Genomic DNA, 22660 nt, shown 5'->3' with positions numbered 1-22660 from the left:
TGTCCCTTTTATTTCCTTTTCGTGTCTAATTGCCTTAACTCAGAATTCCAGTACAGGTTGACTCGGAGTGTTGGGAGGGGACATCCTTGTCTTCTTAATGTTACCAGACAGCATCTAGTTCTTTGAGTGTGGTCCACTATGATTAAACGAGAGTCCAGTAGATGTAGAGGTCGGTGTGGGCAGAGGGGAAGCATTCCTAGTTTGATGATTTGCTCATTCTCTAGTGAGCCTGTGTCCTTGGACTTGACCTTCTGTGGTATTGTAAGGGAGATATTTGTTGTTTGTCCTCAGTTCCTAGTAAAAACCTCTTGATGCCCTTGGATTTCTTGAGTGAGAAGGGTGATAGAGTGTCTATTGTTTTAATGAGACAATTCTTGGCCAGCTCCCAGGTGGCTTCAGATTGGGGGTTGGACACCAGAAACATCAAACCTTGATTAGATTCTTGGAACTTTCAGTCCCAGCTCCCAGCATCTGTGGAGAGGAGAGGGGCTGGAGACTGAGTTAATCACCAACGGCCGGTGATTTAATAAATAGTGCCCATGTAATGCAGCCTCCATCGGAACCCTTACAGACAGAATTCAGAGAGTTTCTGGCTGGTGACCACATCAGGTGCTGGGGAGGTGGAGTGTCCAGAGAGGATATGGAATCTTTGCCGCCCCCTCCGCCTCCACTCCTCTCAGCCATGTTTACATTTCCAGGAGATGATATGGAAGCTGGGGTAAAATGTGGCAGCTTTTGTTCCATCAAACAACAATGGAAATGCAAACTTGTTCCCTTTTGTTTCTACTAATTTGTGTTTACTTAGCAGTGTAGAGATTATGTTATTTCATAATTATTAGTATGTCATTTGATTCCCTGTCCCCATCTTTCCTCCCATGATGCCAATGAAGGAACTTAGGCACGTGGTCTCACTCAAATTCACATACCTCATAACAGTAGAATCTCTTCGTTCCAAGGCATAATGGGTGCCCTTCTCCTGGGCAATGTCAAAGTTTCAAACTCACAGAACACCACAAATTTTGTATAGTTAATGCAATTTTACAAATATGGCATCAGTTTCCAAACAGGACTCACAAGGCAAAATGGTGTTCCACTTGTGTGCCATTCTGGACAAGGGAAATGCATAGGAACCTGAAACAGGTCAATTTTGAAGGATGGGAGGGTCCAGTATAATGGGCAGCATGAGCGTGTTCCTCTGCCGTGAAGGAGTGTTCACCGTCCTGATGGTGGTGTAACTGTACATTCAGGAAAACTCACCACTGCTCTTTGTATGTGAATATACTGAAAACACCAAAAATGTGTTCAGATGCTAGGAGAATGTGAAACTCTCCTGAAGTTTGCTATGTGTGCAACACTTCCTTACACCTCCTTGGGTTCCTTCTCTGGAAGACGTGGAAGGACTGGGAAAGAAGGACATAGGGCACTATAGACTGTTCCTGGTACCCAGTCTGAATTAGAAAACTCCCTCTAGGGCTACACCTGCCCTCGTGTCATTCACATACCTGGTGAGAAAGTGATAGCTCTCGCGGCCTCCATCTTTGAGTTGACACCAGGTTTCCTGGGTCATACCCTGGGAATGCGGTGGCCTGAAACGTAAAGCTGCGCCTGACACATCTCCACATGAGATCTACCTGAGCGCATGCTCCTCTAACCCTTGGGCATCGACATCCTGTCTTCCCAGAGCAGGTCTTGAGGCCATTTCCAGCTCTTAAGTTTCCCATTTGAAGCCCAGTTGGTGCCTCCTTGCTGGGAAACGTGTTTAAATGCAACAAGTGTCCCATTGTGGAAATTTTCTGTTGTGGTCACATTAAAATTGAAGAAGTCAGTTATTTTACCAGGGAAATGTGTTTACTTGGTACTAGCAGACGAAATAGAATTCAGGACCTGCAAATTATGGTGAGCCATAGGCAGGTAGGGAGAAGAGAACAAAGGAGCTTGCTTTCATAGAGGACAGGAGGGAGCTGGGAGGGGCTGTTCCCAACAGAAGTCCCTTGAAGGAGGAGGAGAGATCAGGGTACTGACAGTGGCTGAGTGTGGTGGCTTCTCATTGGCTGGGCTGTTGCTGGGCAGGGAGAAATTCTTCCTCCCTCTTTCTGAGGTCTGTAAAGTAAGGGGTTTCCTGTTGGGGAATGGGGGGGACACTTCTTTGGGGTCTGCAATGTATGGCGAGTACTAATGGGTGGGTGTTAACCCTTCAGGTCTCCTGACTCCATTTATTTATTTAATTTATTTTTTTTGAGGCAAATTAGCCCTGAGCTGACATCCACTCCAGTCTTCCTCTTTTTGCTGAGGAGGGCTGTCCCTGAGCTCACATCCATGCCCATCTTCCTCTACTTTATATGTGGGATGCCTGTCACAGCATGGCTTGCCAAGCGGTGCATAGGTCTGCAGCCAGGATCTGAACCGGTGAACCCCGGGCCTCCAAAGTGGAGTGTGTGAACTTAACCGCTACACCACCAGGCTGGCCCCTTCCTGACTCCATTGCAAATGAGATTTCCCATATTTATTTTCACATTTGTAATTCTACGTTGACTGAGAGGTGAGGCAATGGCAGAACCCAGAGCCCATGTCATGAGGCACAGCCCCCTGGAACACTCCCCGCTGTCACATACACATCACCTCTGCACCAACAAGCACAGTTTCACAATAGTCTTGATGACACCAATATTGTCAAAGATTTGTCTTGCCTTGTCCTAGCTCTGGGACTTCCTCATTTGCCGGGCTGTACCTAAATCACTCTCCTGAGACCTCTGGCACATTCCACCCTGCAGTTTCAGTGGCTCATGTGCTGACCCCATCGGCTCACCCGAAACCCGCCTCCAGAGTGAGTTTGGAGCCCACCCACCAAGGCCGGTGCTTACTTTTTCTGCATCAGGACCCACCCTGCAGAGTTGGAGCCCTGAGGACTGTGGGAAATGGCGATCTCAGCCAGACCTTCCACAGTCATGGGTCCCCTCTCTTCATGTGGGTGCCAGAATGCAACTGCCACATGCCAACAGAAGAGGTGGGAAATTGTGGGGATTTCTGCTTTTCCGAATGCATAGGTGCAGGGGACATCCGCCCTTTGTCAGAGGCCACTCCCCCAGTTTCTTGAAGGGAAGAGGCAGAAAAGAGCCTAGCCACATACCCGCATGCTCTTGCAACAACTTCCAGTACTTTTCTGGGTCCCTCAGGTAATGTCTCTGTGGTTGGGTGAGCTTGGTTCTGAGGTCCAGAGGTGTCCACTTCTCCATCATGGAATGTTCCAGGATGGGGCAGTCATAAAGGCCTTGGTGTGGATGGCTCATGGGATTGACCCACAAGAGGTCTGCACACAGGTGAGACGTCAGGTACTGATGGATCCCAGATCACAGAGACTGAAGTGAAGGGCATGGCAGCTGGGCGACGATGCACAGACCTTTGTTGTCTGCACTGAGCTTCCACTGGGAAAGCAAAGTGAGGAAGGGACACATGGTGAAGGGCATGTTTCTGGAAATGATCACAGCAGCGTGAGGGGCTGGAACACGGTGATCACTGCACCCATCGTGGGCCCTGACTCCCTCTTCAGGGCCTGAGCTGTGGGTCTCTGGGCCATTATCTCTGAGGGTTGGTGACTTTGTGTGTCTTGTGTGGGTGTGTGCACGTGTGTGTCCAGTGAGGAAGCCTTTGTTGACATTGTCTGTCTGTCTGCAGGCGTATGTCTTTGAAATGTGTAGCACCTTTCTCACCATGGTGGGTAGAGCTGGTGAGAGCAGACATCTGTCTTCTCTCTGATCTGAGAGAGAAAGCCCGCAGTCTGTCACCATCAAGAATGATGTCAGCTGTGGGTTCTTCATTGATGCTGTATTTCAGGTTGAGGGAGTTTACTGAGGGAGGTTCTCATAGTTTCTTTTTTTCTCAGTTTTTCTTTTTTGAGGATGATTAGCCCTGAGCTAATTACTGCCGGTCCTCGTCTCTTTTGCTGAGGAAGCCTGGACCTGAGCTAACTTCCATGCCCATCTTCCTCCACTTTATACACAGGATGCCCACCACAGTATAGCGTGCCAAGCGGTGCCATGTCGACACCTGGGATCCAAACCGGTGAATGCCGGGCCGCCGAGAAGCGGAACGTGTGAACTTAACCTCTGCACCGCTGGGCTGGCCCCATATTTGTAATAGTCTTGAATAACAGAAATTGACAGAATACATTGTAAAGGTCTCATTGGCTTTATTGCGCATTTCGTCGGGTGAGCAGCATCCCATTTAGCAAGAGAGAGGAGCTCGAAATGGTAGAGAACAGGGAAACCTTGTAAAGGCAGGAAAACGAAGTTGTAAACATAAAATAGGAATATTTTAGGCCAGGTTACCTCCTTTTGGGGATAGAAGGGTCTTACTAGATCCCTGGGAAAGGCTGAAGCTTTGGTTGGGTTAGGGTTGGCCCTGGTTGGGTGATGTGGGAGTAGCAAGATGACTCCTTCGTGGGCTCGTGGTTTTCCTTTTTACAATTTCCCCTCGTTGATCAGACTCACAGCTTAACTGAGAGATGTGACCAAATTTAAGGCACTCGTGTCCCTCTCAGCTAGTGCTGTGACATTCTCTCAGGTTTTGCTCTTCCCTTGGGTCATAGCCAGAGGTCATAGTGTTTTTGCTTAACCCCTGTGCCCCGCAGGTTTACAGCCTTTACCCTGTGAAAGGCTGCAGGTTGACAACCTGTAGGGCAGTCATCTCTGTTCTTTTCTGAGGTTCCAGTGCAGGGAGAGCACTGTTCGGTGGTTAGCAGCTGGAAACACGCACTTGACGCGTCAGAGATAACACAGTGCACCGGGGAGTCCATGCTGATTCCAGTAGGCAGGGGAGCTCTGAACATCTGGGGTGCACTTTGGGGCCATGGTCCCCAAGACCCAACCATTCACAACAGTAAGTCAAAGAAAGACCCCATGGAAGGAGTCACCTTCTAATAAAGCTATTTGCTTGCTCAGTGATCCCATATCATTGAGTTTCACCTTCCCCAGGAGTGTTCATTCAGAAGCAGCTGGTGGTGGTGGCCACAGCACAGACACCTCCCTGCTCTGGTGCCAAGGACAACTGTGGCCAGAGAGTCTAAGGATCTTTTTTGGGCAGCTCTTGTCTTAGCAATGGGTTTTGCAATGTCTTCAAGAGCTGAGGAGAGGTTTTCTGATCATATTCTCATTTACCTTTTCTCCTAACCAGGGAGGGATGGCCCTGTGAAAGGAAGCGACTCGGAAGTCCTCAGTGCCTCCTGGTAGGTCCTTGCTGACTCAGTGATGTAAATTCAGGGGCGTCAACCAGTGGGACATCTTCCTTGTGAAAGTTAGGGGCGCAGTTAGATAATGTAAGAGGCATTGCCCAGTTATGCACTGCCATCCAGCAGATTCTGACATGTGCTACAACTGATCTATACACCTCCAAAATGGTGGAAATGTATGTTTCATGATATCTGTATATCACCACAATTTAAAGTAAAAGTTTTAAGGCAACAGAGTGAAAACAAAACCCACAGAATGGAAGAAAATGTTGCAAACCATGTATCTCAAAAGGAACTGGTACAGAAAATATTTAAATACCTCTTCAAACTTAATTTTAAAAAGTCAAATAACTCTATTTAAATGTGTCAAAGGATCTCAGTATGTTCTTTTGCAAAGAAGGTGGACGCGTGGTCAAGAGCATATGAAAATATGCTGGACATTCTTAGTCATCAAGGAAATGCAAATGAGAACCCAGTTAGATAATGCTTCACAACCACTAGGATAGCCAGAATCAAGAAGGAAGATAATAACAAGTTTTCCTGGGGATATATTTAGAAATTTGAACTGTCATACATGGGTGGTGAGAATACAAAAAGGTGTAATTAATGTGGGAAAAGGTCTGGGATTCCTCAAATATACAACCTAAAATTACCGTAGGATCCATCATTGCCAACTCTAGGTACCTACGTGTGTGTGTGTCTGTGTGTGGTGAGAACACTTAAGCCACTGACTTAGCAAATTTCAGGTATACAAATTATATGTGTATATCAAATCATCATGGTTTTATCTTTAAATATAGAGAATTTTATTAGTGAGTTATATCTCAGTAAAGCTGGGGGCAGTGGAAGAGTTTCTAGATGCATCGCACATTTACATGAGGATATGTTGTTTTCCTTATGACAGTGAAAATGGGAATCAATTGCCTTAGGCATAGTGGTTAATATCTGGGAGGTCTCTAGGGACTTGGGTAACCCTGATCCAAAATAAATTTCCTCCTAGTGTAAAATGTACACCTGAGACTTTAATGAACGTGTGTCACACCCTGTGGTTAGACTGTTACCAGACAAAGATGTGGTTCTCCCAACCGATGCACATAAAAAGCCAGTTATTCCCGCATCAGCCTTTGGGAAAAGAAAACAGGTTATCCTCCGTCAGTCTGTGAGGAGATAGGAGGCACATGCTGTCAGATCTGCATTGCCGATTCAGGATTTGGGGAAAATTTCAGAGGTTGAGGGAACAAGCTGGCCTGTGGAAATGCTGCCGGGGCAGGTGTGAATTGGAGGCATTTAGCATTTATGGTAGGTTTGAAACATGACGAGGTTTTAAGCAGTTAGGGCAAGGTGTGGATGGGTTTCAACAGCAGGTCGTCCTACACGGTGGACCCCTCACCTCTGATGAGAGTGTGACTTTCAAGTCCTGGTCGTGTCCCCCTCCTTTAGTTCCATGGGGAGGACGATGGTGGGTTCTGGTGTCATTTCAGGTCAAGATTTCTTCTGCACGTGCTCTGGCGTCATGCTTTGTAGTTTTCTGAAAACCAGCTCTTGATCACTGCGTTGATAAGAGATGGGTCATTTCATGCTGGTCTTGGTGGCCCATAGTTACAAGACTGAAGAGCCCCTGTACCCAGGGTAGGGCTGTGGGATTCCAACTTCGCACCAGAGCCAAGTGCTCTGGGATTCCTTATCTTAAGCACCACATGAGTGGGGATGGGGAAGGCGTCGGTGGAGGGGTCCTCACTAGGAAGATTCAACGATTAAAATGGAACCTGGCTCTTTATGACAAATAGTGAGGCCCTATTTAAATGTTTCCGATTCTATACAAGGGTCATAATTCCATGATTGGCCTTGAAGCCTTCCCCAAGCCCTTGACCCCTAAAGCCCATAAGACCGTCTTGTTTCAGTGTGGCCTTGCCTGGGCCACCCCATGGTTTAGACTTATTGCTCCCTTTGGAAACTCAGTCAGGAATTCTCTGTGCACACCTGTGCCCATGTGTTCATAAAGAGCTGAGTGAAGAGAGTAGAGGCAGCCCCAGGGCAGGAGAAAGTTGTGTGTAAATGCAAATGTGCCAGTGAGTCAGGTTCCAGCCAGCAGCCTAGGAGGGTTCCTTGGAGCCCCGTGGCTTCCCCCGCACTGTCACTCATCCATGAGAGGGTGGGGCCTTCCTGACTGTCCAATCAGGGGAGCCCCTGGGGCAGGTGGTTGGGGTGATGCAGTGCACTGACATGGAGCTCCTTTCTTGTTCCTGTCCTGCTTGGGGTAGATTGTCACATGACCTGAATGGTCCCTGGTGCCTCTGCCACCCTGTCTGTCCTGCTGTGAGCTGCACTGGCCATGGGAGCCATGAGAAGGACTCAGGGAGACGGAGGAGACTCAGAAATGACCTGTCTGCTGCCCTGGGGTGAGGAAACGGGGAGGAGGGACTGGTTGGCATTGGCCACAGCAGGACCCAGCCTCCCTGTGGACACTTCTGGAGTCTGGGGCCCTGAGTCTGTAGGTGACACTGCTCCGACCTCAGTCCCCCCGCCACATCGGGGCTGAGCCGGCAGCCAGGATCCTGGGCATCCGGTCTGTCACTGCATGTGGTGACTTGAGACCCAGAGCCTGTCTCTGCACACTTCTGTACCCGCAGCCTCCGTCTCCCCAGATTGTGCGGTGACCCCAGGGAGGGCCATTAGGGACAGTTGTGACTCAGTCTTCAGGAGTCGTGTGTGGGAGGAGCCGCGGTCTGTGGGCTGTGCAGGGCCTCCTTTCTCCCCCGGGGCATCCATTTTCTCCTGCGTTTGCAAATGTTTGGGGAGCAGCCTCTCAAATCCCCTATCCTGTTCCCCAGGCTGGCTCTGCGCAGCACTGGCAGGAAGTCCCTGACTTTCCTGGTCCCCTCCCCAGGTTCCCAAACCCCACTTCTTGTCTCTGGTTAACGGCCTGATTAGCAACTATTCATACACCATGGGGTATTTCAAACAGACTCCCTATTTTAACCGTGGATCATTTTTCCCTTGAGCCATAGGTGGTTCTTTTATAAAGATTATTTTGAAAAGAAACTTTTTAAAAGTTTCTTTGGATGTCTTACATTAGAATACAGCAGTGGCAGAAGGTACCCATATGAACTACGTTGTATGCAGTCCTTGTGCCTCTCCCCCCAGGATGTTTCTCGGCACAGATGTCCTTTGGGAAGTCGTTTAGTTGGAGCTTCCACTTAAGAAGCTTTCCTGGGTGTTGTGTCCTTTTGGCATTGCTGCTGCCTTGGTTTGTGACCTTGCAAAGATTGATTCCTTATTTAGTTCTCCATTGTTCACTAATGGTAAATATATTTAATCAATAGAGCTTGGAAGACAGCATGAGATAGTTACAGACGGGCAACAGAGAGGTGAATTTCAGAAAGAAATCATATATTCCTGTTAGATTCCCTTTGTTATGAATATCTCTTTCGCTTTTTCTTCCACTGAACATGTGTAGTCAGTTTCTGAGGGCTGTTCCTTCCTTTTGGGTGTTTTCGAATGAAATGTCAGGGCTCAGACTTGCAGACCACAAGTGGTCAAGTGTGATTTCTTGCCATGGAAATAGTTCACTAGCATCTTTTTTTTCTGAAAGGAATAGATATTTTTGGTTTTTCCTTGAAGTAGTCCAAGTGCCTTATAATTTTCTGCCCTATTTTCCATGGAAAGGCTGGGCTTAAGTGATTTTGCTGGATTCTTCAAACACTGGGTTTGTTTCATTTAAAAAAACCTGATGTTCCAAAGCATCTGGGGATGCTGAGGCCTGCAGTGATAGGGCCAAGCTGAGGCCCCCAGGGCCTGCAGGGGGAAGGCCTTGAAGGCCCAGTTGTTCTTCCTGGGGGTCCTCCCCCTGCCTGTGTCCTACGGCTCACACCCCCATGGAAGGAGCCTTTATCCTGAGAGGAGCTGCAGAGCCCTGGAAAGCTGGGGGTGCACGTGCCCATGGGGTGGGGAGTGATGCCCTTTCTGAGGCTGTGGTTGTGGTTCTTAGGCCTGGACATTTTAGACATCGTTTGAGTTTTGCACCCACACTGTAGGTGCACTGAGAGTGTAATCTGTGCACAGTGAGGAAGTCTGTGAAGATCGGGTGTTCCGTCCTGTGGACAAAGGGTTCATGAATTTGGAGTTCATGTGGGTCAGAAGCTTGAACTGAATCCGGTTGAGAGTTTCCTCACTTGTGAGAGTGGGAGCCTGGGGGAGGCAGTGCCTCCATGCTCACAGAACAGGGAGGGTGTGTGGGGCTCCAGAGTTCACTCCTGTGGCTGCTCAGGGGACCCCACCCTCCTTCACCAGGTACAAAGCACTGTAGGGCTTAGATCTCAACTGCGAGTGTTTCCACCCTCAATTTGGGATGTAGTCACTTTCTGAGTGTGTTTTCCTTCTGAACTGTTGGCAAACAGGCAGTTCCTGTGAGCTGATTCATTTACTCTTGTTTCTGTCCTTGGATTCCTGTATAAGGTGAAGATTGCAGCCCTTTGATTCTAGTTTCCGTTCACACCTGGGGTTTTAAAATGTCACTTGATAGAGATGATGTGAGTCAGGTGAGAAAATTATAGAAGCAAATAGAATTTTTGTTCCATTGAGGCTGGAGAACCTCAAGATGCGAGATGGGTTTACTTAAGTTTTCAGGTGCTTGTTCCACTTTTAGGTCAGTTTTTGTGTGTCCGTGTCCCTCGAAGACACTTAAAAGTGTATACAACCGGAACATGGAAGGACCTGGAGGGAGTCGTGCTAAGTGAAACAAGCCAGCCTGAGAAAGACAACCACCAGATGATTTCACTCACATGTGGAATATAAACAAGTACTGGGACAAAGAAAACAGTTCAGTGGTTACCAGGGGAAGGGAGGTGGGGGGACACTGAGGGTGAAGGGGAGCACTTATGTGGTGACAGTCAAGAAATCATGTACAATTGAAATCTCACCTTGTTGTAGACTGTTATGAACTCAAAAGGAAAAAAAAAAAACCTCTATGCTGTTCCATGGCTGACCCGGTCGCACAGCATTTAAGTACGCATGTTCTGCTTCGGCAGCCCAGGGCTCCCAGGTTTGGCTCCCGGGTGTGGACATGGCACCGCTTGGCTCGCCATGTTGTGGTAGGTGTTCCATGTATAAAGCAGAGGAAGATGGGCATGGATGTTAGCTCAGGGCCAGTCTTCCTCAGCAAAAAGAGGAGGATTGGCAGCAGATGTTAGCTCAGGGCTTATCTTCCTCAAAACAAAAAAAGTATACTATTCCTCAGCGTTGTCCACAGCCACAAAGGGCAAGGAATGACAGGCACCGCTAAGGCTGCTTGGTTGTTTAAGCAATCAGAGGTTATTGATAAAGGGAAACAGGACGAGGAACGGGGATTCAAGGGAACAACAAAGCGGTACTCACATCATCCACACCTCGGTCAGCCAGGAAGTCCCGACAGTTTGTACGGCGGGCGGGATGCCGATTGTCCGCGTCTGAGGCAAAGCGTCCTTTCCTCAGTGACACTCCTAATCGTTCTGTGCCTGGGACTCCCTTTATCCTAGGGTTTCTCTGGGTTCCGACTCCGGTTTCACACATTTGGATACTTTGAGTCATTTCTTCTTGTTCCCATGGATGGGATGTTTCTAAAGTCCCATCAGGTGCCCGTCAGGGTGGCCAGTCCAGACAAGGAACATGGCGCAGGACATATTCTTTGTAACTTGTGCCTTAGAGTCAGGGCCGAAGTGGCCACCTTTGGCCCCGAGCCCAGACACATTCCTTCATGTAGGGCCCAGGCCCAGTGTCCTTGGAAGGCGGGGAGGTCCGTGAGCTCTGTAAACCCAGGCAGATGAATTCCTACTTTAATGGAGGTGAAGGAAAAGCCCTTGAATTTCTGTTTCCATTGAGAGGAGGAGACAGGTCAAAGCTTATGTAAGTGGAATTCCTAGTTTATCACAAGGCTTAATTGTAAACCCTAATGTGTTATAATATGCTACTCGTTCCTGAGAATATCCCCAGTGTGACATATAGTGGAGGGACAAACGATAATGCCCTTGTCCTTTTACTTAGAAAGGGTTTTGTGGGGCCGGCCCCCTGTCCGAGTGGTTGAGTTCGTGTGCTCCACTTCGGTGGCCCAGGGTTTTCCAGGTTCGAATCCTGGGCGAAGGCATGGCACTGCTCATCAGGCCATGCTGAGGCCACGTCCCACCTGCCACAACTAGATGGACCCACAACTAAAATATACGACTATGTACTGGTGGAACTTGGGGAGAAAAAGCAGAAAAAATACAAGGTTGGCAACAGTTGTTAGCTTAGGTGGCACTCTTTCAAAAAAAAAGGTTTTCTAATTTTTTTTAATGTTTACGATTTTATTAGTGTTTTAAAAATTTCTTTAAATTTATTTTTCCATATATGTTTCAGTCCATTTTTTTCTGTGCACATCGTAATATATTTTGCATTCTGTGTAGATTACATCACATTCATCCCACAAAAACTAATTATAATCCATCACCACACGTGTGCCCAGTCACTCCCTTCACCCCCCCACCCCGCAACCACCAATCCAATCTCTGTTGCCGTGTGTGTGTTTGTTGTTTTCATCTTCTACTTATGAGTGAGATCATATGGCACTTGACCCTGCCCCTCTGATGCCCACCCTGAAGGTCCATCCATGTTGTCCCTTCATTTCGCATGGCAGAGCAGCACCCCACTGCGTACACACAGCACATCTTCCTTATCCGTTCGTCCCTCGATGGGCATCTAGGTCACCTCCAAGTCCCGGCCACCGTGAATAACGCAGTAGTGAACACAGGGGTGCAGGTATCTTGATGCATTTGTCTTTTCAAGTTCCTGGGATAAACACCCAGCAGTGGACCAGCTGGCTCACCTGGTACGTCCATACAGGAAATCCATACTGCTTTCCACAGTGGCTGCACAGCCTGCACCCCCACCAGCAGTGTATGAGGGTTATTAGTGTTTAAAGGATTAAATCTTGGAGTGGTTTCTATGTAGACAAGTTAAAATCAAATTAATTTTAAATATCAAAAGTTTATTTAAAAGAATGAACAATAGCAAAATAAGGAGTATAAATATTTTTCTCCTTATTTTCAATAAATAATGAATGGGAAGGTTAAAACTTTCCTAAGACGGGGTCTGGCCTGGTGTTGTGGTGGTTGAGTTCACAGACTCTGCTTCAGCAGCCCAGGGTTCACAGGTTCAGATCCCGGGTGTGGACGTCCACACCACACATCAAGCCATGCTGTGGTGGCATCCCACATACAGAATACAAGAAAGATGGGCAGGGATGTTAGCTCAGGGACAATCTTCCTCATGAAAAAAAGACTTCCTGAGAGGAAAGTGACTAAAGCTGACTCCCTGCCTGCAGTCCTGCCCGACTCCTCTGCTCTGGCTCCAGCCTCCCTCCCATGACCAGTTTTGATCACTTCTTCACCATCTTGATAGTGTTTGTTTATGTAAAAACAAGCCAGTGTGAAGGCCTATTTTTCTCACCCATGTTTGTTCTTGTAACAGTGGCCAGCATCCACATATTTGACGTTTGACTTTGGAAAACTAAAGCCTCGGCCTCTCTTTTCCCCTAGGCCTTCTCTGATTGGGCAAAGTACACATAGACACCTGCAGTCAATTCAGGTTCCTCTCTGACAGAAGTGGAGGAAATATGAGTGCTAAGAATCTGTTCTGAAGTTCACAGTCCAGATTCTCTACCATCCAACATTGCAGGTTTCATCATAACATGAGAGGATGTTTCCCTTTCAAACCCCTGACACCATATCGGCAGGGCCCAGGATACAAACACTGGAGGAAAACAGCTGCAAGACACAGACTCTACTTAGATTGAGTTTCTAGGGAAACCCAACAGACCAGGGAGATAAGTGCAAGGACACTGCAGACCATGAAGCCCCTGACCCCTCCAGCTACAGCAAACACGAAACGTAGTCTGACTCCTATTCAAGAAATCATGAAACCTCACACTAAAGGCCTGTTTACCTGAAATCCTGTTTCTTCGTACATCATGTCTGGGTTTCAATCAAGAGTTAGATGGCATGTGGAAAGGAAAGAAAAATACACATTCTAAAGAGCCAAAGCAGTCATCAACTCAAGACCCTGGTCCGACAGAGATTTTTGAAAGACTGGACTGAATTTGAAGTATCTGTTCATTTCACACAAAGCAGACTTCAGAACAGGGAATATATCTGAGAAGGCCCATGTATATAAAGACCTATAATAACATAACAATAAGGAGTCAAATAACTCAATTTAAAGGTGGCAAAGGATCCGCACTCGAATTTTTCTGAAAAAGGTAGACAAATGGCTAAGAGTGTAAAAAAAATGCTGGACATCATTAGTCATCAAGGAAACGCAAATCAAAGTCCCAATGAGATACCACTTCCCAACCACTGGGATGGTTAGAATACAAATAAGAGAGAATATCAAATCTTATGGAGGCTGCATGGAGAACGTGGAACCCTCATACATGGGTGGAAGTTGCCCTCTCTTACTAGTTTATCATAAATGGATGTTGCATTTTATCAAATCTTATTTTATATTAGTTTCCCCTCCTTTCCTTTCTGATATTAGCAATTTCTGTCTTGCCTCTTCTGTTATCTTGACTAGATATTTATCAATTTTATTGGTCTTGAGAAACAAGCAGCTTTTTTCTTTTCATTTTCTCCTTGATTTCCCACTATGACATTCGTTTCCTTTCTTGTTTTATTATTTCTTCTATTGTGCTTGCTGTGGGTTTAACTTGCTCTTCTTTTTATTCTTTGCTAAGGTGCATGCTTGCATTACTGATTAGAGATCTTTGATTTTTCCAGTGTATTTGTTTGATGGCATGAATTTCCCCCGGATACTGCTTTTGCTACATCCAAGAACATTTGCTATGTTGTGTTTTCATTTTTTTAGTTCAAAATAAGTTTTCATTTTTCTTGAGACTTCTAGTTTGATAGTCTGTGGTATTCAGAAGTGTATTTTTGGATCACCGCGTATGAGGGGGTTTTCCAACTATTGCTGGTATTGCCTTCTGCCTATGTGGTGTGAGAGCCTATTTTGTATGATTTCTGTTCTTTCAAGTTTGTTAAGGTGTGCTTTATGTCCCAGGGTGTGGTTTGTTTTGGTGAATGTTCCATGTGAACCTGAGAAGAATGTATATTCTGCTGTTCTGTGAAGTATTCCGCAGATTACAATGAAACCCAGCTGTTTCGCAGTGCTGTTCATTGCACGTCTGTCCTTCCTCACTTCCTGCCTACTGAAATTTCTAATTCCTCATGAGGGGGTGTTGACTTCTACAGCTGTCCTACTGGATCTGTCTCTTTCTCCTGCATTCGATGAGTTCCTCCCTGAGGTGTGTTGCCCCTCTGTTGTTAGGCAGGTACACATGCAGCGTTGCTGTGCCTTCTCAGAGAATAGACCCCTTTATCCGTACCTACTGCCCCTCTATCTCTGCATTTTCGTTGGTTTGAAATCTGCATTGTCTGTAATGTCTATTCCTTTTGCAGCTTCCTTTGTATTCGTGTTGGCATGGTCTGTTTTTCTCTGTCCCTTTACCCTTCATCTGTCTGTGACTTTATACTTAGTGTGTGGGTTTCTTGTATACAACGTATAATTTTTTTTTTTTTTTGAGGAAGATTAGCTTTGAGCTAACATCTGCCAACCCTCCTCTTTTGCTGAGGAACCCTGGCCCTGAGCTAACATCCGTGCCCAGCGTCCTCTGCTTCATATGTGGGACGCCTACCACAGCATGGCGTGCCAAGGGGCCCCGTGTCCGCACCCGGGATCCGTACCCATGAAACCCAGGCTGCCGAGAAGCGGAACATGCAAACTGATCCGCTGCACCACCAGGCCAGCCCCTATAATGGTGTTTTTGAAATCTGTTACTGTCTTTCAGTTGTAATGAGACCATTGATGATTAAAGTGGTTATTGATTCAGTTAAATTAATATTTACAAAAACTTTTACTTTCTCCATTTTTATCCTTGTTTGTTTTTCTCTTTTTGCCACCTTCTCTGGCTAAAATTGAGCATTTACTGTAATTCTTCTTTTCTCCTCTCTTAGCATATCCGTTACACATTTTTTAAAAAACACATTTTAGTGGTTGCCCGAGTTTTCAGCATACTTTTACAACTAACCCCTCCCTCTGCCAAATGACACTGTGCCACTTCACTGTGTGCAAGTACCTCTTAACGCACTGTCCCCAATTTCCTTTCCCTGTGTCTTGTCACTGCTGTCATGTATTTCACTTATCCAAAACCTTCTCTTTACCAAATACGTTGTTGCTAACAGTAGTTTAAACAAAGTGTCATCTGTTGTCTTAATTATAAGAAACATAAAAGATGTTTCCCCTCCTTTTTTCTTCTTCTAATCCCCCACCTTTATCATTTACATTCTTTCTGATAAACTTTCGAGCAATTTCATTCAACGTATGTGTACTCGGGACAAATTTCGTCAAATTTTGTCTCAGAAAGTCCTTATTTCTTCCTTATACTGAAGGATAATTTTGCTTGAGCGAATTCTAGGAAAGTGGGTTTTATTTTCAGCACTTTAAATCTTTCATTCTCCTCTGTTCTTGTTGCATGGTTTTTGAGAAGAAGTCCAATTTAATTCAAATCTTTGTTTCTTTCTGGCGAAGGTGTGTTTCTTCTCTGGCAATTTTCAGTACATTGTCTGTCTGTGATGTTTCTCTAGTTTCAGTGTGATTCCCTTGGTTGTGCACTTGTCCTTTATCGTAGTGTTCCATTAGCTTCCTGGATGGACAGTGTGCTGGCTGTCATTGACTTTAGGGTATTTTGGTGATTATTGCTTCACGTTTTCTTCTGTTTCTCTCTGCCTGTCTTTTCCTTCACATATTCCCATTATGTGGATTTTAAACCTTCTTTTAAACAGGGTTGTCCTAGGCTTCGTGGAAATTGGGTTCTGTCTTTTTTGTTACTTTTGCTCCTGCATTAGCCTCTGGGGAAATAGATTTTTTTTTTTTTAGTACACGCCTTATTAAGAACAGAACATGTGGGGCAGATTCCAAAATGCCATCTTTTTTTTTTGTCTTTCCCAAGTTTGGAGACTCTGGTTTGTCCGATGACCTCAAGGCTCTCCTGGATCTAAGAAGGGTTGTTCATTTTCTTCTTGTGAGATCAAGAATGACAGCTTCTAAGCTCTTTAGGCGCAGGATCAGAAGTCAGCAGGGCATCATCCAGAGTGGGTGGTCAGGAAACACTTCCTCTTGAAGTTGGAGAAAGGAAATTTTATGTTCTTTTGGAAGAAACCACTGTTAAATCCTTCATGTATTTTATAATCATGGGCAAATTTAACAGGAAACCATGGTGGACTTCAAGGAGCTCCCTTCCGATCTTCAGCCCTTTTTCTTTCTTTTTTAAAGATTGGCACCTGAGCTAACAGCTGTTGCCAATCTTGTGGGTTGTTTTTTTTTTTCCCTGCTTTTTCTCCCCCAATCCTCCCAGTACATAGTTGTACACTGTAGTGGTGAGTGCATCTGGTTGTGCTATTTGGGACGCCGCCTCAACATGGCCTAACGAGCGGTGCCATGTCCGCACCCAGGATCCGAACCAGCCAAACTCTGCGCCGCCAACATGGAGTGCGCAAATTTAACCTCTCGGCCACGGGTCCAGCCCCAATCGGCAGCTCTTAACCTACCCCTCAAGGTGAGCAAAGCTCAGGGTACACCGTCAGCGTTTGTCCAGAAAGATCTCTTATGGCACATTATTATCTCAGAGTGTGTTCTACAATTGGTGAGAGGTAGCTTTGAAGCCCATGAGTATAGGGATCTTCTGGTCTGAGTTTTCATGGCTTCTTCCTTGTACCTGCGCTCTCACTTCATAGTAATTCCAGCCCCATCAAATCATACAGAGTGAGAAAGGTAGAACTGAGTCTATGATAAATATTTCACAAGTTACAACCAGTGTTTCACCACAGGAATATTTACATTCAGCCAGCTAGATCTGGTTACTTATAATGGCCTGGAGTAGTGTAGGACATTGTGGGCAGCTAGGCTTGGTCAAAGTTTGATTCTCACAGTCCTACTGGAATCTCAGATTGGTGATGGGACCAGACCAAAAAGCTTCCAGTTGTTCACTATGTTTTTATTCACTGAAACATCCCGTAGATTTCATCCCCTGCCTCATGGAGTGCTGTAACCAGTGGATAATATGGAAGAAGATGAAAGAATTTTTCTTACGAGGAATCTTTGGTCCACAAATGATATTTGTTTCATTTGTCTAGCATTTCTGTCATTTCCCAACCCGTTCTGGAACTTGTTCTTAGAGAGAAATAAGATGTAATGTCATCACAGTAAAACTGTGTAAATATTTCCATGTGTTCATGATATTGTTAAATTGATGTGCACTGTGTACAGAAAAAAGGGAGTTTGTGATGATCACTACATAGAATAAATGTTTGGAGATAATAGAATAACGTGTAACCTTCCTAGAATTGGAGTATATATCCCTAGTGCTGTCTGTCTCATGCATCCTGCCCTACACACATTCGTTCTGTTCTAGGACTCAGTGGCCATTGAGGACGTGGCTGTGAACTTCACCCCAGAGGAGTGGGCTTTACTGGATCCCTCACAGAAGAAGCTCTACAGAGATGTGATGTGGGAAACCTTCAGACACCTGGCCTCAGTAGGTAAGAATGAGGACATTCCTTCACGTCATCAATGAGAGAACAAGTGGTTCTTGCCCATCGTCCGTGTTCTAAGATGTAGAATGTGGAAAGGGGAGGTTGTTAGTAAATAAAGTAGAAATGGCCGTAGATTATCATATACTTAGAATCTAAGAATTTTTTGATAATTTCTAATATTTTGAATAAACTTTCTGGGTCTGCATTTCAGGAATAACATGGGGAGATCATGATATTGAAGATCAGTACAAAGACCAGGGGAGAAAAGTAAGGTGAGTCACACAATACAAAGTTGTGTCTCACGTGAATCCTTGTATGTTAAGAAATTGTTTTAAGAAAGAAGAAACAAATAGTGCTTGGTTCAAATTTCGCTATTCTTACAAAATTTTCACCAAATATACTTTCTGAAATGTGATGTAGAGATTCACTTTTGGCAAAATATTTCACTTAGAAATAGTATTAGTGAACCCTATCTGTGAATATCACTGTTTGGGTATTAGAAAGGCGGAAGTCCTCTTGCAAAAAATTCAGTATATTTAATTTCAGAGAATTCATACAAGGCAGAAAACATAAATATTTCCTGTAAATCATAATAAACATAAGAAATATAAAATCATTAATAGGGAAATCATTAACAACGTTCTTCTCATTGTTACAGGAAGCGTATGGTAGGGAGACTGTGTGAAAATGAAGAGGGTGGTCAGTGTGGAGAAAACTTCAGCCTTATTCCAAATCTCAGTGTGAACAAGAAAACTTTTGGAGCTAAACCATGGGAATGCAGTGCATGTGGAAGAGTCTTCACGGATCATTCATCGTTTAAGATGCACATTAGATGTCACACTGGACATAAAATATATAACTATCAAAAATATGGAGAGAAGCCATATAAATGTAAAGAATGTGGGAAAACCTTCATTTATCTCACTTTCCTTCGAATACATGAAAGAACACACACTGGAGAGAAACCCTATGAATGTAAAAGATGCAGTAAAGCATTCACTTATTCCGGTTCTCTTCGAATACATGAAAGAACTCATACTGGAGAGAAACCCTATGAATGTAAGAAATGCAGTAAAGCATTCACTTCTTCCCGTGATCTTCAACGTCATGAAAGAACTCATACTGGAGAGAAACCCTATGAATGTAAAACATGCAGTAAAGCATTCATTTCTTCCAGTTATCTTCGAAAACATGAAAGGAGTCACACTGGAGAGAAACCCTATGAATGTAAAATATGTAGTAAAGCGTTCAGTTATATCACTTCTCTTACAACACATGAAAGAAGTCACACAGGAGCGAAACCCTACGAATGTAAGTGTGGTAAAGCATTCGCTTCTTCCAGATCTCTTCAAATACATGGAAGATTTCATACTGGAGAGAAACCCTATGAATGTAAAAAATGCAGTAAAGCATTCGCTTCTTCCACTTATCTTCAAAGACATGAAAGAACTCATACTGGAGAGAAACCCTATGAATGTAAAATATGTGGTAAAGCATTCATGTATACCAGTTCTCTTTCAACACATGAAAGAAGTCACACTGGAGCGAAACCCTACGAATGTAAAAAATGTGGTAAAGCATTCACTTCTTCCAGTTATCTTCAAATACATGGAAGAATTCATAATGGAGAGAAACCCTATGAATGTAAAAAATGCAGTAAAGCATTTACTTCTTCCAGTTCTCTTGGAAAACATAAAAGAAGTCACAGAGGAGAGAAAACCTATGAATGCCAGGAAAACGAGAAAGGCTTTACTTCTCATGCAGACTTTTGAGGATACGCACAAATGCAAACTAGAGGAAAAACCATGTAGAAATAAACATTTGGGAAAGACTTTTGTCATCCCAGTTCTTCCTGAAGGCATGAAAGGACTCACTTGATAAAACGTCTTGAATGTAAACAGCATGAGAAAGGCATCAATTGCCCCATATCCTTCTATGTGAAACTCCCACCAAAGAGAAATGTAAATGTAAGTCATGTGAGGAAGCTTCATGGAAATTAATTTGTATATGAGCTTCTAGAAAACTTTCAACATGAAAGAGTTGTAATAAAAGTAGTAAATAGATTGTATTTATCAAGCCTCATTCTTAAAGTGTAACACTGGACTGTGGATTTGTGTTAATTACTTCAGAAATGAATATTGAGGTGAGATGAGTCTGCTAGTCATCCTTCATAAATAGTAAATAAGATTCATAGGTAGTGCTTTTCCCTTAAATCAGTTAATTTTTATCTTTAGTGTTTTTATCATGTTTTAATTGTTCTGTGTTAAGGGGCCATTGAAAAGTGACAGTTTGTATTTGTTGTGATTTTCTTACTGGCCTTGTATTACAGTTCCTGGCTATGCCTCATCCGTTGTACATATTGTACATGATTTAGAGAAAGCTCCTTTTTGGGGGTGGTGGGTGGAGGAGCCTGTTTTTATTTTCTGTACTGTTAAACACTTGGAAAAAAATTTACGTTTGGCAAGTTTATCCAAGAGTGTACTTCCTGTGAATTCTTAGTTTCCTATTTGGGCCTTTGTGGTTCGTCCTTGCTTCTGACTGGTATTTGGTGAATAGACTTTGAATTAAGTAGAGGCCTGTGTCAGGGCAACAAAATCTAGAGCTGGACACATCACCCCTGTACTGCATTATGTCAGTGAGGGTAATCTGAAGAGCTAGATCTTTAACAGTCCATCCCATTGCTGGTTCCTTGTTGGAATTCCCCAATGGCCTCACTTGCGTGAGATCTGGAAGGCAGAAGCACACAAGGCCTTAGGCAGATTTTCGAGCCACCACACAGGGAGGGAGACAGTTACATAGGAGCTTCAGGGACATCACCTTCCATCCCTTTTTCTGGATTCTTTGCCCTTCTTGTCAAGAGTATCTTGAAAACCAGCAATAGTTGATTTCCATTTTGTTAGAGGTGCATTTTCCACCAGTTTCACATCAAAGATCCATTGGAGTTAGGGTCTTTCTGTAAGGCCTCTTCTGTCCACCAGGAAGGTAATTCAGACCTTTGTGGGTGGGAGTGTTCTCTGATTCCCCTTTTCCCTAGATGATATCTGAATACGGTCTGATGTGTATAGGAAACACCTTTGCTGTTCATAGTGCTAGTGAGCACATTTTCCTGCTTCACATGGCATCTCCAATGGGACATAAAAAGAACAACCTGTGAGTTTGTTTCTCTGCTTCCTGTGCAGCGGCTGCCTTCACCCATTTCTTCCGTGTGAGAACAATCACCTTTCTCACGTTGGGAAGACTCTGTGTGTTTCCTGTTACTTGTAGCTTGAATGCATTCTGTCGATATGTTCTCAGCAACCTTTGAGTGTACGTCAATAAGACTGTCCATCTGTTTGGGAAATGAGCACTTCTGTAGTTGTTTCATTGATGTATTTTATCAACTGATCCAGTCCATCCTACGTTAATAAATATTAGTGTGGATTTCATTTTTACAGAGTATTAATATCCATTTTTGATCATGGATTTTCAGATATACTTTACAATGTTCTTCATTTAATCATTATACATTTTAAGTCAATTTTATCGTGTGCAGACCAATTCAGGGATTTCTTCCCCAGGCAAGCTATTTCTTATTCTTTGACAGTTACAATTATTGTCATGAAAATAATTCCTCATTCATTTTTAAGCCAAAAGTTAACAAGCAGGGATTTTTTTCAGTGCCCTCTTCCAGTGACCTGCAGGATTGCGCCTGCAGTCAGAGAGGGGTGTCAGGAATTCTAGTAAGAATGACCACAGACCTAAAGGACCTTGAGGTGTAGCGGTAACAGTGCTCAAAGGACTTCTTACAAGATTCTGGCCTGTGTTAGTGGATTTGACTGCTATTCAAGGAGGCAGGTTACTTTCTGTCTTCAGTGATTTGAGGAGGTCAACTTAATTCTAACTTTTGTCAACCTTTTTTTGGGGGGGAACCGAATCATTGTTTTCTCCAAGGCAAAAACAATGTAGTGAAGAAAAGTTAATTTTTAAGAAGTTGCAATCAGTCATTTTAGTGAGAAGAAGGAATAGACTCATTTGTGATTTTGACTTTTATCCTTTATCATTTTTACCTCTATGGTAACAAAATACTCTTAGTTTTCTCTTGGAAACTGTGTACTTTTAATAACCAAGCTGTCGGACCCTTTTCTCTTCAGCAGGGTAAGACTGGCCTTGCAGGGGATGCAGCCAGCTCCTGGTCCTCTGGAACAGCTTTGCCTTTCCTACTTACAGTCAAAACACCGATGTATTTCCTATGGTGAATTGGACAATGTTTACCATTAAGTACCTCATTTAAATACATAAATTCTCTTCTTAGTATCCTACGTAATATTTTCAGTATCTCTTTTAGACTCAGCTGAGGCCTTTGAGTTTAGGTAAATTGTGAGACAGTGCAAACCCAGCCGGGGAAATAGGACCACTGTGCCACTCTGAAGACTTTCCTTCTCTGAGACTGTGCTCTTGCTGGTACCGTCCCTCACAAGCCATGCAGTGTGGAGTCAGTGAACACACTGTAGCAGAGCTGAGACACAGTAGGATCTGGATACAGAGCATGAAACAGACAAGTCCTGGCAGTCCTGGTGCCCCCATGTTTGTGGAAAAGCAGAAGTGATGGACACAGTGAAGCTTTGTTTTATAGAATAGAAGGAAGGCCTTTGAAGAAAAGTAAAGAATAGCATTGAGCTAATAGGGAGGCTGAGTTGTGTTTATAGCTTTTCTATGAGGGTAGGAGTGAGCGAGGATGCTATTATTGTTATCTGGGACTTGAGACTTCCTACTGATCTAAGCCACAGATATTTGTATTGTCCTTTGTTTTTGATGTCCTTTGACAGGATTTTTACATTACCATTAAATATTTAAAATGTTA

General features: G+C 44.3%; 1 protein-coding gene across 3 annotated transcripts in view; it reads left to right on the top strand.

The window, feature by feature from the left end:
• Window positions 1–22660, top strand: part of LOC102149103 (zinc finger protein 709) — a 26867-nt gene extending 4207 nt beyond the window's left edge. The window contains exons 2-5 of one of the 3 annotated variants that reach the window (XM_070274068.1): window positions 5170–5221; window positions 17700–17826; window positions 18032–18092; window positions 18479–22660. In XM_070274068.1, the coding sequence (XP_070130169.1) occupies window positions 17793–17826; window positions 18032–18092; window positions 18479–19592 (1209 nt within the window). In that variant the 5' untranslated portion in view covers window positions 5170–5221; window positions 17700–17792 and the 3' untranslated portion in view covers window positions 19593–22660. Of the gene's footprint in view, window positions 1–5169; window positions 5222–17699; window positions 17827–18031; window positions 18093–18478 lie in introns of those variants that run through there. The other 2 variants (XM_014741696.3, XM_070274069.1) reach the window with 2 other exon arrangements.

Source organism: Equus caballus, chromosome 7, assembly GCF_041296265.1.
Source record: "Equus caballus isolate H_3958 breed thoroughbred chromosome 7, TB-T2T, whole genome shotgun sequence".
NCBI classification, from domain to species: Eukaryota; Metazoa; Chordata; class Mammalia; order Perissodactyla; family Equidae; genus Equus; species Equus caballus.
The sequence above is the reverse complement of the archived record's forward strand: the minus strand, read 5'-3'. Positions and strand labels throughout refer to the sequence as shown.